At 38.7% G+C, this 16,259-nt stretch overlaps 1 protein-coding gene and 1 long non-coding RNA gene across 2 annotated transcripts; one reads left to right on the top strand and one right to left on the bottom strand.

Moving 5' to 3' along the window:
- The first annotated feature begins 487 nt into the window (after positions 1-487).
- Positions 488-2,098, top strand: LOC141832780 (uncharacterized). The gene is made up of 3 exons (XR_012602139.1): positions 488-1,442; positions 1,560-1,663; positions 1,808-2,098. It is a non-coding gene; the product is annotated as an uncharacterized LOC141832780 (long non-coding RNA).
- Positions 2,099-13,958: 11,860 nt separating this feature from the next.
- Positions 13,959-15,710, bottom strand: LOC141834171 (protein DETOXIFICATION 56). The gene has a single exon (XM_074721620.1). It carries the CDS (start codon positions 15,708-15,710, stop codon positions 14,124-14,126), a length of 1,587 nt encoding a protein of 528 aa, XP_074577721.1. The 3' UTR covers positions 13,959-14,123.
- Between the last annotated feature and the right edge of the window lie 549 nt (positions 15,711-16,259).

Raw genomic sequence — 16,259 nt, 5'->3', positions numbered from 1 at the left:
AAATGATTTTCGTTGCAGTTCTGCGACGAACTGGTTTGTTGCAAATCTGCGACGAAAACCATTTTCGTTGCAAATCTTTAATCGATCCCCGAATCGATTACCAGACGTTCTGTAAAAATCGATATGATTTGCAAAGTTGGCGACGAAAATAAATTCGTTGCAAAATTCATCGCCAATTGGCAACGAAAACCTATGTTTCGTTGCCAAATAGCAACGAAAATGATTTTCGTTGCAGTTCTGCGACGAACTGGTTTGTTGCAAATCTGCGACGAAAACCATTTTCGTTGCAAATCTTTAATCATCCCCGAATCGGGAAATCATACAGAAACCGAATCGATTAGCTCGATATGATCGATTACGGGCAACGAAAATGATTTTCGTAATCGATCAGGTTTGATCGATTACGAAAACCATTTTCGTTGCAAATCTTATCATTGTTTAAATCGATCAACCGATCGATTACATTGAGGCTTAATCGATCATCCGATCGATTAAACATTCTGCGACGAAAAAATTTCGTTGCAAAAATTCCCCCAAATTTTTGCCCGGGATAAATTTTCCCCCAAAATTTTTCAATTTGCGACGAATAGATTACTTCGTTGCCAATTTGGCGACGAAAGCTTTAATTCGTTGCCAATTTGGCGACGAAACGTCTAATTCGTTGCCAATTTGGCAACGAATTTGGCGACGAACTAGATTTCGTCGCCAAATACCCTAACTTAACCATTTGCCCCAATCCCCTTTTCTTCCTTCGCGATTTCCCTTCTGCCTTGCCCGCCGCGATTTGCCCCCTTCTCCTCTCCGATCTGTCCTCGTCGATGCCATAGCTGCCGCCGCCCGTCCTTCTCGCCGAAACGCTGGTGGAGAGAGAAGAAGGTCGTCGCTCGAGCCTTCTTCCATTCCTCCTCTCTTCCTCTTCTTGTTCCATCGCTTTCGATCGAAGAGCAGGAGGGGATAGACGCCGAAAAAGGGAGCTATTTTTGGTTCTCTTCCGGAGGGGAAATGGCGAGGCTATCGATCGGAATCCTCGGGCTGACGGAGCTCTTCGTCAGCGCGACGGTGCACCTACTCTTCGGCCTCTACATCTTCAGCGCCGCGCTAGCGTCCGACCTGTCGCAGGCTGTCGCCGACTGCCTGCGGCCTAATGTCTTCAACCTCGGCGCCGGGCAGAGGGAGGCGGAGGGAAGGGGCCAGCCGCCGGTGGTGCTCGAGGGCTCGCCGCCGCCTATCGTGTTGGTGCACGGTATCTTCGGATTCGGAAAGGGGGTAAATGTCTTGATCGGTACTGTGATTTTACCTTTTCTTTCATCGATATCGCATTAACTCTGGCTTTTGTTTGGGTTGCAGCGACTTGGCGGTTTGTCCTACTTCGCCGGGGCGGAGAAGAAGGATGAGCGTGTTCTGGTCCCGGATCTGGGATCCCTAACCAGCATCCATGACAGGTGCTTCTTCTCAAAATCATTGGTTCCGTTGCTTCCCTTCTTTTCGGAAAATCTGAAGAAAAAAATTTGATTTCCCCCTCTTTGGATTTTTAAAACTCGATATACCTTTGGACACAGGGCAAGGGAACTGTTCTATTACTTGAAGGGAGGGCAGGTGGACTACGGAGAGGAGCATAGCAGGATCTCTGGACATTCACAGTTTGGGAAGATTTATGAACAAGGCAAGCTAAAACTGAAATCATGTTTGCTCATCCTTTCTTGCTTGTTTGGATCAATTCCTGTTTGGAAAGAATTCCTTTCTTGCTTGTTTGGATCAATTCCTGTTTTAAAAATGATACTTTCTCTTTTTTATTTTTCGTATACAGGAGAACAACAGATAGTGACGGAGAAGGAAGTAGAGTCTCTGGAGCACGATGATGGATTTTCTTCTATTTGTTGTTACCTCTCTTCATCCTTTTATTATCTGATGATGTATTAGGATTTATATGACTGATGTAGCTGTTTAGACTTTAGGTTTTTATTTGGATTTATTACTTGTTTGTATGATGTTGATATTTGAGATTGATGATTGTATATGGAGTATCGATGTTGATATGATTTACATGGTTTTACATGATTTGGATTGATTTGTAGATTCTATATATATTGTTGATTGTGTGTGCAGGTATATTAATTATAATGTATGTATCCTTCGGGATGAACAACAAATGAATATGGCATGGATTTTTTTTTTAATTTGCGACGAAATTTGCAATGAAAATCAAATTCGTTGCAAATCTGCGACGAATTTTGCAACGAAAACGTAGTTGTCGCAATAGTATCGTAAGTTACTGTGTATCGATATATTGCGACGAAAATATTTTTCGTTGCAAATTTCGTCGCCAATCGGCAACGAATAAGTTTTCGTTGCCGATTGGCAACGAATTATTTCGTTGCCAATCAGCGACGATAACTTATTCGTTGCCGATTGGCGATCGGCGGCACGAATAAATTTTCGTCGCCGATTGGCAACGAATAAGTTATCGTCGCTGATTGGCAACGAAAAATTCGTTGCCAATCGGCAACGAAAATTTATTCGTTGCCGATTGGCGACGAAATAATTCGTTGCCAATCGGCAACGAATAAATTTTCGTTGCCAATCGGCGACGAATAAGTTTTCGTTGCCGATTGGCAACGAATTATTTCGTCGCCAATCGGCGATGAATAAATTTTCGTTGCCGATTGGCAACGAATTCGGCGACGAATTAATTTTTTCGTCGCTATTTTTAGCAACGAATCTTGGAAATTCGTTGCAGAATTCTGCGATGAGTATTTGGCAACGAATTTGAATTCGTTGCCAAATTCGTTGCAAAAAAATTTTGCAACGAATTTTTTTGAGAAATTCGTTGCAAAATTCGTTGCAAAACCCTGGTTTTTTTGTAGTGTTAGATTATAACTTTAAAACTAAATAATAGTTATATAACCATGTCATAATGAGCATTTGCTGTTTCCTAGCTGCCACCAAATGTTATTTCAAAAATATGATACTAAATTGATAGCCACGAAACATATTTAACCGACATGAGACATTGATATACTGAACATTTGCTGTACACAATCAGACATGAGAATTTGGCAATCTCCATGACAGGTAAGATTTCAAAATTAGTACATTAATATTGTTAAATATTGAACTTTCATCTAATTTCTCCACATCCTAAAATTAATTTTTTTCTAAAATTTTTAGAAGACAAATTAAGTCAAATCAAACAGTTAAATAAATTGGGGTGGCGAGTTGAAATCCAATTGGGTTTGGATGGAACCCATCAGATAGGCATGATGATTAGGGTCATGTGGATTCAACTTAGGGATGAGTTAGAGAATTTTTTGAGTTGAAGATTAGAAATCCATCTCCTCTCCTCTCCTCTCCTCTTTGTTGGAGGATGAATTCTCTCTCCCACTCATGCGTTTCTCCCCGTGTGTCCTGAGCAAAAAGCCACCTCCTCTCTTCTCTTCCACGCGCCCCTATACTCACCCAACACCACATGCCCCTTTCCTCTTCTTCTTCCTTGTGTGATGCTAGCCATCACACCAACCAGCTGTCATTCTCCATCAGTTGTTTTTCTCTTCCATCAGCTTCTCTCTCCCTCTGTCCCTCTTGTCGTCTCTCTTTTCTTCCTCTCTAATTTTTCTCAAATGCCGCCACCGCTATCACTTGTCGCTGCCACCGCTTCTCTTCCACCCACACACATTGGCACTATCTGTCAACAACCCTCCTTCTTCCCCTCCTAATTTCCCTTCTCCCTCTTTTCTATTTTCTTCCGGCATGTGCACAAGAGCAGGTGTTGTCATTCATCTCAGCGTTGGTCATCACTGAAGCAAAGAGAGGCCATCACAAGAGAGACCTTGTATGGGCTAAAATAAACTTCTCGTGTTTGGTAGGAACGATTGTCAATATTCTTAATTTTAAAGGATTTCATAGATGAACAATTCATCCTACATTATTTTTTAAAAATCATGGAGAAAATATTTTTATGATCCATGTAGATGACATTATTTGTAGGTTAACAAATAAAGATTATTTAAATAAGTTCATAAAGCATATGAAAAATAAATTTGAAATGAATTTAATTGGTGAGATATTTTTCTTAGGGATATAAATTAAACAAACTAAAGAAAGAAAATGCATTTAACAATTGAAATATACAAAAGAAATCCTAAAGAAATTTAAAATGAAAATTACAAAGGAAATGACTACCCATGGCCACTAACATTAAGTTAGATAATGATTTTGAAAGTAAGGAAGTTATCCAAAACTATATCATAGTATTATAGGTAGTCTCTTATATCTTACAAATAGTAAATCAAATATCTTATTTGCTGTAGGTATGTGCGTACGATATTAATCTTGCGCTAAGGAATCACACTTATATATAGTCAAGCGAATAATATGATATTTGAAAAGAACTCAAAATGTAGGATTATGGTACTTTAGGATTGAAATTTTTGACCTTGTTGGTAGGTGCAAATTGGATCAAAAGAGTACTAATTGAGGATATCAATTTCTCAGGTCATCTTTAGCCAATTAGTCAAGTCAAAAATAATATTGTGTAGCACTCTCCACAACCAAAGTTAAATATATTATCATGGAAGAGTGTATATCACAATTGTTATAGATGACTCAAACTCTAGAGGACTATGGACTTATTTATAAAAATATACAAGTTCTTTGTGATCATATGAGCATCATAAACTTGACAAAAAACTCAATCACCATTCTAGCATAAAATACATTAAAGTAAGCATCATTTTATACGAGATCATGTAATTAGAAATGATATTGTACTTAACTATGTTGAGTCAAAATCAAATCTACCTAATATTTTTACTAAATCACTCTCTAAAGTTGAATTTAGTTATTTATAAAGGAAATTAGGAATATGCTTTGTGGAATGAACAAACAATCCTCCATGATCACTCAAAGTAAAATAAAAATAGTAAAAAAGAAACATGAACTGAAATGCATCTTCCAAGAACTTAGGGAATAACTTATTTGATTCATAATGCTTGTTATGATGCATTACTTTGAGTTAAAAGTTAAAAATTCTTCATGAATCGTTACTTTGACCAATCATAAGAAAGATCAATACATAATTTATGTATATTTGGTTCAAAGATCATGATTAGACATTCGAATACAAATCAACCCAACATAATTCATTCTCTTATGACATACGACTTATCCAAACATGATTCAAAACTTTACATGTTCATTTGCACGACAAAATCACCTCAAATCCTCTGAAATCAAGTTGAAAAATAATTATCAGACCTATCCATCGACTGTGTCAGAAACTCAGTGGATTGATATGTCGAAAACACAATACAATAGGCATAACAATAGACTGATGAGATTGGGATTGGGCACAAAACCAGATCAAATGCCCGACTGTCCATGAACATTCTACTGATGCAATCGACTGATGGCGAAGATAATTAATGAACTCTCCACTCTTATTGTGCTATGTTAGTAACTAATTCCATGGTCCCTGTGGATTCGATCTTTTTATTACTTGGCGACATTCCGTATACTTGCAGAACATGCATCATGGTGCGTTGTTTAGTCTGTCAATAAATTAAAGATTTTTTCCCCAAATGGAAATGGGAACATATCACCATAGATTTTGTTGTTGGACTACCGAGATCCAAGAAGGGTTATGATGCAATTTGGGTAGTGGTGGATCGATTGTCTAAATTAACATAATTTTTACTCATTCATCACACCGATGCATTAAGTCGCTTAGCTGAGCTTTATTGCCGAGAGATTATGAGATTAAATGGAATTCCTTTGAGCATCATATCCAATCGAGATCCTCACTTCACGTCTAAATTTTGGCAAAGCTTACAAAAGGCTTTGGGTACTGAGTTACATTTTAGTTCTGCTTTCCATCCCAGATGGATGGTCAATCAGAGCGCACTATTCAAACTCTAGAGGATCTTTTGCGAGCTTGCATGCTTGATTTTGGAGGTAGTTGGGAGGACCACTTGCATTTGGTAGAATTTGCCTACAATAATAGTTTTCATTCAGTCATCCAGATGGCTCCTTTAAGGCACTATACGGTCGAGCATGTAAATCACCTGTGTTGTGGGATGAAGTAGGTAAACACCAATTACTTGGTCCACAGAGCATTCAAAGGGATGCATAGATGGTGAAAATGATTAGATAAAGGTTATTGACTGCTCAAAGTCATCAAAAAAGTTATGCAGATAAGAGACATAGAGAGCTAGAGTTCTCGGAGGGAGATCACGTATTCCTTCGTATATCTCCTATTAAAGGAGTAAAGAGATTTGGTGTTAAGGGTAAGTTAGCACCTAGATTTATTGGGCCCAATCAGATTCTTGAACAGATGGGCCCAGTGGCTTATATGCTTGCTCTACCACCTTCACTAGTAGGAGTTCATAAAATGTTTCATGTTTTAATGTTGCGAAAATATATTTTCGATCTGTCTCATGTGTTAGAGAGTTTGACGGCACCTCTTTATCCATATGCTACTTAAGAGGAGTATCCAGTCCATATCTTAGAGCACAGAGCACCAACTTCAAAAGAAGAGGGCGCGTCTCTAGTGAGAGTAGCGTGGCAACATCACTTTGATAAAGAGGCTACATGGAAGCATGAGGAAGACATGTGAGAATAATTTTCTCATCTTTTTCTTTTAGGTATACTACTAAACTAAACTACAAATTTGGAGGACCAAATTTATTTTAAAGGGGTAGGATGTTATATCTTGAAATAATTAAAAAGGGCTTAAAACTTGTTGGACCTTTATGCAAAAAATGCAAATAAAGGGTGAACATTTCTTTCTCGTGACTTTTTCTCCCTTATTTTTTTCCTTTAAAACCTCTCTAACCCTAAATCCTAATCTCCCCAAAAATGATCTCACCCTCAAATTCCTGATGCCGCCACCATCGCCATCCTTGCTCCTTGTCGTTGTCGTCGCCGTCGCACGTCGTCGCAGCTATCACACGTCGTCGCAACAATGCCAACATTTCACAGCATTAAGCGCAAGTGAATATTTAATTGAGGTGGAGGTTCTTACTTGATCTCTTTTGATTTCCTTTCGTGCATGATTAAACCATTGGATCCCTTTTTGCTTGATCTTTTGTTGATTCAAAACTCAACCACATTCAAGAATTTCTTAGCTCTATTCGATTACTAGTTTCGCTCAACTTATATGATATAAATCAAGTATATGTAGTGTATAAAATTCTATCAATTTTATTGGATTTCCATATACTGGAAGTAAATTTTATTTATTTTTGTTTGTTCTTATTAAAAGGTTATTTCATAGAATAACTCTTATTGTATAAGTCACCATAAGGATACTTCCTTATGATAATAAATAAACAAAAAAAATTTATTCTATTAGCAAATATTGACAGATGGCATGTTTCTTTTGTTATCTGTATGATTGATTTTTATCATGTATGTGACTTGCCTTTCTTATGGTATCTATGGTTGTTTTTTTTTCAAAGAAGAAATTGACCAGTAGCTAAGATTTTATTGGCAACAACAATTTGTGAAACTGGTATTTATGGTGAAATTGTGAGTACGACTAAAAGAGCGGAAGCATTGATCTAACAGTTTTTTTCTGAACAATTGTTGTTTGATATCATGTTTCTGATGTTCTTCTAGTGTGGTAAATTGAATCTTTAACATGCCAAAACAAGACAAATGGTTCATGCTTTACTTATTATTTGATTTTGATTTTGAATTTTAATATGATTTCAAATGATAAAAATTGCTCACAAATTACCGTTAAATCTTTGTTATCCAATAATATACATATGTAAAATAATGGAAAATAATAGGATATGTTCTACCATCTCTTCCTTGATCTAATTTTCTTGTTAACTGAAATTCAAAATTTTCATATTAGTGAAATTCATATACATAGAGCTTTCGAATCTTTCGGCACATGCCTAACTTTGAACAAATTGAGATAAAATTTTTCTCACAGGGTGGATTGCAGGTCGTTCAACCTATTCTTATGTGAGGCATCTCACAGGATGGATTGCAGGTCATCCATCCTATTTTCATGTGAGATATTTTTCAGGTGGATTGCAGGTCATTTACATGATCTATATATATATAGATGCATACATATGATGCAGTTTCGTTACGGATGGATTATAGGTCGTTCACTCTGTTATATGATTCATCTCTTTCAAGTGGGTTACAGGTTGCTCACTTTGATATTTTTCATTTATACGTGAGATGTTTGTTTTAGGGTTCACCTTTACTTAAATAACACCTTCTGGACGAGTATATTGTATATTATTCACTCACTCAATAAATCATATTGAGTTGTTGAATAACATAAGAAAATAATAGAAATTTATGATATTAATTAAGAAGGAAATAAAAGACGAATGACATGAATAAAAAGATAAAGGATAAATGATGTATTGTCTCTTTAATACTATTTTTCATACACGTCTATCGTATCTCTACTTTGCACTTTATGCTCACTTCCTTTTTCCCTTTGACCTCCAGATTTATAGACTTGAGGTGATTTTTCAAGGTTAGATCAATAAAGTTAGATGATTGTTTAGAGATACTCAACGATGGTTATGGAGATGGTTTCTATAAAGTTCATTAAGTTTGTTTTATTTGCATAGTGGCTACTTATACATTTTGTTATTTCAGCATTATTCATTTCATTATCTACATGAGGTCAGTTGTCAGTCATGTCATGGTATGGTTGAGTCAGGTTTTGGGGTCGAACATTGTCTATATCATTAAATAAAGTATTGCATATTTATGTTTGTACAACATGTATACCTTTGTTGGGTATTATTTATAGATTTTGATACAAGAATGAATATTGTCTGAGCAAGGAGGCTAACTTCCATATAGGGATGGAGGTCTCCAGGTCATGATATAAAACAAACTTATTTCATCAATAACATGAGTTTCATTATAAATATCATTAAAACTTTAATATTTTGGAGTCTTTTCTCCTAGTGTAACTAATAACCAAAGATAATCCCTCTTGAGCTTCTTGTTCTTGATCAAAGGAAAGAGATCATAAGACCCCTTCTTCTTCCTTAGAACTCCAATCTCATTATGCATTCTTCATCAAATTATACATCTCTACTAATCACAACTCTTTCTTTTTGTGGATTGTAGAATTTGTACCATTGGAATTCTCATTATATCTAATAAAAATAAGCTTTTGACTCTGATCATCTAACTTGGATCTTTGTTCAGGGACATGCACAAATGTAATGGATCCAAATACTAATAGACATGACATAGTTGGCTTCCATACATTCTATGCTTCTTGAGGTGCTATATTCTTCAAGCTCTTTGGTAGAGTTTGATTTGAAAGATACACAACACATGCCACAGCTTCGACTCAAAATTCCTTAGGCATGTCTTTAAATTTTAACATGATCATCGCTATATTAAGTATTGTCCTATTCTTTCTTTTGAAAATCCCATGTTACTAGGGTGATCTAGGAACTATCAAAGACTGACATATCCTATGTAACTCACAAAAATTGTCAAATTCATTAGATGTAAATTCACCATCTCTATTAGTTCTTAATGCTTGAATTTTATATTTATTTTCTTTTTCAATAAGAGCTTTAAACTTTCTAAATGGATCAAATACCTTAGCTTGTTTCTTTAAAAAAAAACTCATGTCTTTCTATTGAAATCATAAAAAAAGAGAGCACAAATTAATAGCTTTTACCAAGAGATTCAAGTTTGATAAGACCACAAACATTAGCATGGATGAGTTGGAGTGGCTTGGTTGTTCTCGAAATGGATTGTTTTGGAAAGCCCTTTTTTTGCTACTTGCCAAGTAAGCATGTTTCACATAATTGATTAGGATGATCAATCTTTGAATCCCTTTCACCATCTTATGGTCTCCCAAAGCTTTGAGTTCTCTAAAATTCAAATGGTCAAACCTTATATACCAAATTCTTGATGGATTTTGGATATCTTCAAGAACATAGTCAAGTCCAATAAGAACATTCTGTTCTTAGTCATAAACACCTTAGCAACAAGGTTAGAATCTTGATTTCACAATCTAAGCATACAATCTTTCATATAAATCTTGCAATTTCTTTTTAAAAGTTGACCAATACTCAAGATATTGCTAGTCAATTTTGGAACATAATAAACATCACAAAGACTTTATGACTTCTATTCTTTGTTTCAAGAAGATTCATACTTTTGCTTTCAATTTTCACCTTTTGTATTGTATCCAAAGCTTACAAAGCCTTTCATGCTTGTATCAAGCTTCATAAATTTTCTTTTATAACTTGTCATATAGTTGCCAGATCCATTATCAAGATTCCATATATTTGCTTTTCCAATAGCATCTCATTTAGTGCAAGAAATAAGGATTGTTCCTCATCATATTCTATATTTGATTGCCAAGCCTAATGTCCGAGTTTATGATAAGAATAACATTCAATTTGAGATTTGTTTCCTCTATCAACATACCTCACATAATTACCTCTTCCTCTTACTCTTCCACAACCTCTTGCAAATGTTTTTTTTTTTTTAAACTGAGAAGGTTGTTCATCTCTCTCTTGACCACAACCATGTCTAGAACCTCAGCCTCTACCCCATTCTTGACCTCTACTAAAAACACCTCCTTTGGTCTTCAAATTGATCTTTATTTGCAATATATATTTTGATTGCTCTTGTTTTCCATGGCTCATCCTTTCTTCATGAGCCCGTAATGATCCATTTAATTCATCTCATGGTCTAAATCTTTGGAGTCTTCAATTGCAACAATCACATTATTGAACTTTATGCTAAGAGAGTGCAGTACCTTATTTGTTGGTGCAATCATGCCTTGGATGTGAAGTTCGATGTTTGACAAGTATTTAAGTTTAGGTAAAATGTGGATCTCACTTGTGTAAAAAATGTGCAGGAAAAGTCCTTGCAGGTTTAGAGATCGGATGTAAGGCATGAGAAGTACAAAAAGACTGGAGGTTGGATTCTTGGCAAGGAGAAGTCCTTGTAGGTTGGAAGATCGGATGCAAGGCGTGGAACCCCAAGAAGGTTGAGGGCTAAATTCTGGGCTAAAGCAGATCATGAGATTGGATGCAAGGGTGAATGAATACTCAAAGATAAAGAAACTCCAAGCACTAAAGTCCATGGGAACAGGAGCTTTATTTGGCATGAGGTACTCGTGGGACGAGGATAGTGATAGGTGTGTTTTGACGATTAGAATGGTTGAAAATAATGTATCAGTCATATGGTAACATCTAACAATCATCTAATATATTACCGACTTGAAGAGGAATTTGTGAAGTGTCAAATCCTAAAATAGGGTTTATTAATCAATTGTTGAAACCCAGCAATCGATTGATGAGTTAAACCCTAAATGAGGAAAGGGTTTGCATAGCAATTGATTGTTAAGGAATAGCAATTGATTACTAAGCTAAATCCAAAACCAGGGGTTTACACAATAATCCTAACAATCAATTGTTGTGAGATAGCAATCGATTGCTAAACCATTACGAGCAAACAAAATGCTCCCAATTCAACTGATCAATTCAACTAAATAGTATCAGTCGATTGCTAGGTTCTAGCAATCGATTAATAGTTCATTTCGGACAAACAGAATGCTTCCAATTCAACCGATTAGTTCGACTGAATATCATTAGTAGATTTCTAAGTTCTAGAAATCGACTGGTAGTTCATTTTGAGCTATCAGCATGTTCCCAATACAATTGGTCAGTTCGACTAGTGGTTAGCAATTGATTGAGGAGTTTTAACAGCTGATTTCTATTCAAAAGTATAGGTGATATCAACCATTGATCAGAAGTCAATGACTATACAATGGTAGAGTCAACGGTCAAGCCTCTATAGCAATCGATTGTTGGCTAATAGCAATCGCCTGATGGTGACAAAAAGGTACAGAAACTAGTCCAATTGAAAATTGTTTAAAAGGGAGTTTTCAGTTGGTTTTTGGGCAACGCTCTTGACTACATTTCTCTTGGTCATATCAAGTGTTCAAGCCTCAACTCTCAACAATCTTGAAGTGAAAAGAAGAGCTTTTGTGCTTAAGGTTTTCCATTTGTGTCTCTTCCATTTTCATTGTTTTATTAAAATATTGTAATACTGTTGTAAGAGGTTTCTCCACCTCTAGATTTGATCCGACAAGAAGGAAGTTTATTAGTAGTGGTAGAACGCTAGGTTTTGCCTTGAACGTAGTAGCCCTAGGGGTTATGAACCAAGTAAACCAACTATGTAGCATTGTTTGTCTCGTTTCTGCATGTCGAAGTCTTCTACTGTGTAAATATCTAAGTCGATCCGAATCAGAGTTATTCACTCTCCTCATCTAGCTCGCACATGTCCTAACATTAATAATTACACCAATATCTGACATAATTTTTTTAAGTCTCTTAATTTGATTGACAATAGAAAATTTTTATAAAATAGTCAGAGATAAATTCAATCTCCTCCATAAAAGAGTGATTCAAACTCAACCCTTCGAATTTGAAGTCACACATTTTTCACTTGGTCCACTCTAATAATAGAGTTACAAAGTGTCTTCCACGCTTTCTATGATGTTGTCTGATTGGCTATCTTCTTGAACATGTCTTCATCCAAATCTTAATGGATGATGGTGAGAATATATTGATCTCTCTGTCTTTCTTTCTCTCTCCAAAGGCTCCTTTTGATTTTGAGATAGAGTTGTCATATTCAGAGCCTTTTCAAAATCAATTTCAATAATATCCCACACTTCATGGGATCTAAATATATATAAAAAATATATAGCTTTCATTTTTAGTGATCAATTTTTTTAATTGAGTTTGATAAGTTGGGGTATTGAAAGGAAAGAATTTTTGATGTCATTGGCTTTAATACTACTATATTGAAAAGCGGTAGACTCTCAAATAATTTTGTAGGAAGAGAAGAGTTGTATTGCAAAATGATTTAATTTTCAACTTAACATTACAAGACTATTTATACTACTCAATAGAAATCTTTAGATCATATTTCATTAACTAGATACATGTACTCAATATAAATCTTTAGATGCATCTTATGATTCTTGTACATCAAGCATCATCAAAAAATTTCATATATTCAAGTTTAACTCTTCAACTTCTAACAGATTATACTCAGTGCTGGCATCATCATAGATATTGTTTATATTGAGTTTTCTGCTGATTGTTATTGTATATTATCCATATCGAGAAGAAAATTAACAAGGCACTTTGCATTGCTGGCCGTGCTGGAGATACATAATATGTGCAGAGCTCAAATATCAGCAAATTAAGAATACACTGATACATTTTTAAGCTTTGCACGATGTGGAATCTCATGCACGCAAGGTCAACAGTGATAGTGATATTAGATCCACTCAGATGCAGGATCCTCCGTTGCTACGTCTTGACAATGAATCGTATCAGTCATGCCTCGCAATCGAACCAAACCTTCTTGAGCTTTGCAGAGAGATTCTGGATCTGTATCTTACAACAGCAAGTACAAAGCTTGGTGAAGCTTCAACTAGCGAAGCCCAACAAGGTATCCACTGGGCCATTCCGATTGGCTCTGCAAAACTAAGGGAACTTGCAGCTCGAGCACCCTGAGAGCTACATTTGATTGGGAGATACCTCGTTTAGAGCAAACTGGCTCTGTTCTTCCTGCTTGTCACAGGCCTCATAAGCTGTGTGCATGGTTCCAGTGAAGTGCAGTTGGAATTGAGTCATATGCTCACTTCATCCGTAGGTCCAATCTTGCTTCGGACATGTTATCATGGTATGTGTTTTTTCTATCCTTTTATTTTGACCTGTCCGTATTCATTCCATGGAAGAGTAAAAAGGTTTGTTGTAATCTAGTTTCCTTTAATCGTCCAATTTACTTATTTTTGTTGGTTAAAATAATTTTCTAGCTTTGTTCCCTCTCTTCTGGCATCGGTTTGGGGTTTGGATTTTCTGCTGGATATGAACTATTTATCATAAACAGTAGAAAAGTCGATCTGAAAAATCCATCGGCAGAATAAAGTGATTTCGCTTGCTTGATTCGTGGTAGCAGCCAGAGGTGGAAGCTCCAGACATGGTTACAATAAGTCTTCCAGTTTCTTCCTTGTTCCAGCTCCTGGCATGGTCACAGTTATTAAGACTTTCAGTTTCTTCCTTGTTTGATCCTGCTGCCTGTCGGTTACTCTACACGCTGATATTCTCATTCATTTCATCAGGTGTTTTTCTAGTCAGATGCCCTGCTTTGTTTGCCTCTTCGTTCCAATCGATGCGGCACACGAACACCACCAACAAGCAGGCAGTGACCATGGCTCCTACCAAAAAGCCAAGCAGCAGCCCGCAGAGGCCAAGCCGCATCGTGAAGCCCATCGCCACAGCCAACGGCAGCGCCACCAGGTAAAACCCTCCGAGGCTGGCGTACATCGCCAGGCACGGCCTTGCGGTGCCGCGCACCACCCCGCCGCAGGTCGCCACTGGGAAATTCATCACTTCCACCGCCGCCATTACCAGCATCATTTTCTTCGCCCCCTCCACGATCCCTTTCTCATGGCTGAACAACCTCCCCCATCCTCCCCTCGCGCCCGCCATCGCCGCCCCGCTGCACAATCCGGCGAAGACGCTTACCCCGATGGATACATACGCCGCGCTCCGGGCGTTGCTGGGCCTCCCCGCCCCGAGCTCGTTGGACACCCGCGTCGACGCGCACGTCGCCAGCGAGAGCATCGCCGAGTAGAGGAGGTAGTCGAAGTTAAGCACGACGGCGATGACCGACAACATCTTCCCCGGGTCGGGGAGCCGGCCGGTGAGTAAGACCAAGATCTCGTAGCACCACCACTCGAGGCACGTGGTCAGGCAGCAGGGCACTGCGATCCGAAGCAGCGTTCCCCACTCAGCCGCGCTCTGTTCCCACCACCGCGGCCCCTGCTTGGCCTCTCCGCTGCCGCTCCCCTTGGCCTCTGCGCTGCCGTCCCCCTTGCCCCATTCTGTTATCCCCACGTATGACGCCAGCATGACCGCGACCGCGAGGTCGGTGAGCCAGATGACCATCGCCACGCCCTCGATTCCCTTCGCCCGGGAGAACTGCAGGTTAAGGGGAACGTGGACTGCGAGCGCGGCGGCCGAGGTGAAGAGGGTAGGAAGCGTGACGCCCTGCGAACTGAGGTAGGCCTTGAGGGGGCAGAGGAAGGAGGTCACAGCGAGGTCGGGGAGGAGGTGCTCGACGTACCGCTTGGCGAGGCCCGCGATGTCGCGCTGCTGGCCGAAACGGAGGAGGAGGCGATCGACGTTGAGCCAAAGTAGGGCGATTGGGATTGAGGCAGCGAGGAGGAGGAGGATGGTCATGAGGAGGGTCTTGCGGAGGAGGGCGCGGTTGCGGGCCCCGTGGGCCTGTCCACACAGGGGCTCCATTGCGGCGCTGAGGCCCGTGAGGACGGAGAAGCCAGTGACGTTGGCGAAGGTGAAGCCAATAGTGCCGGCGGCGAGCTCGAGCTCGCCAAGCCGGCCGAGGAAAGCGGTGGTGACGGCTATCTTGGCGAACCACGTCAGGTTCATGCCAGCCAGTGGAAGCGCGATGCCGCGCTGTGACTTGAGCTCGGCGAGGACGGCTTTAGCAACATCGAAGCTCCATCTCGGGCGAATAGGAATTGGTGGCGAAGTGGTGCTCTCTTGTGCTGTGGTTGCTGATGGTGGTGGCTTCATGATTAAATGGCGTGTGTGGGAGCTCGTGGTTGGTTCCTTTATTAATAGTTGAGTGCTGGAGGGAGATACGTGCATGGGTCTCGTGTTTTGTTGCGAACAAGAACTAGAAACGGAAATGACTTCTAGCAGAGAAAAGGCAGTTTATTGTAAACCGATTCCGAAAGCAATTAATGTTCAAGCCAATATACCAGAAGCTTGCAATGAAATAAGGTGTATTGTAGCCCATCTCATAGTTAGAAGAGCTTGCAAACAAATTTTTTGGCTTAGCTAGTTCCTTTTGGAATTGGATTTCCTATGAATTAATTATGTACTTCATCTCTAGCCATCCTGTGTTTTGGTAGAGGAAGAACAACATAGATAATGCTAGAATAAAACATATCGTACCACTAAGATTAAGCGACTAATGAACAACTACGATTACAAAAATTTTACATTGGTGATACGGTGAGGAAAATCAACACGTGATATAGTCAAATCAAAAGTCAAACTATAATGGGAGTTAAAATTAAGACGAGCTCAGAGTCCGATCAAACCGACTTCAGATCAAGTCGGCCCTTGATAACCGACTTCAGATCAAGTTGGCTCCTAATAGAAGACCTCAAGTCAATTTCATCTTAATCACAT

This window comes from Curcuma longa, chromosome 8, assembly GCF_044706935.1.
Source record: "Curcuma longa cultivar G26 ecotype Majalengka, Jawa Barat chromosome 8, ITB_CL_G26_1.1, whole genome shotgun sequence".
Lineage (NCBI taxonomy): Eukaryota > Viridiplantae > Streptophyta > Magnoliopsida > Zingiberales > Zingiberaceae > Curcuma > Curcuma longa.
The sequence above is the reverse complement of the archived record's forward strand: the minus strand, read 5'-3'. Positions and strand labels throughout refer to the sequence as shown.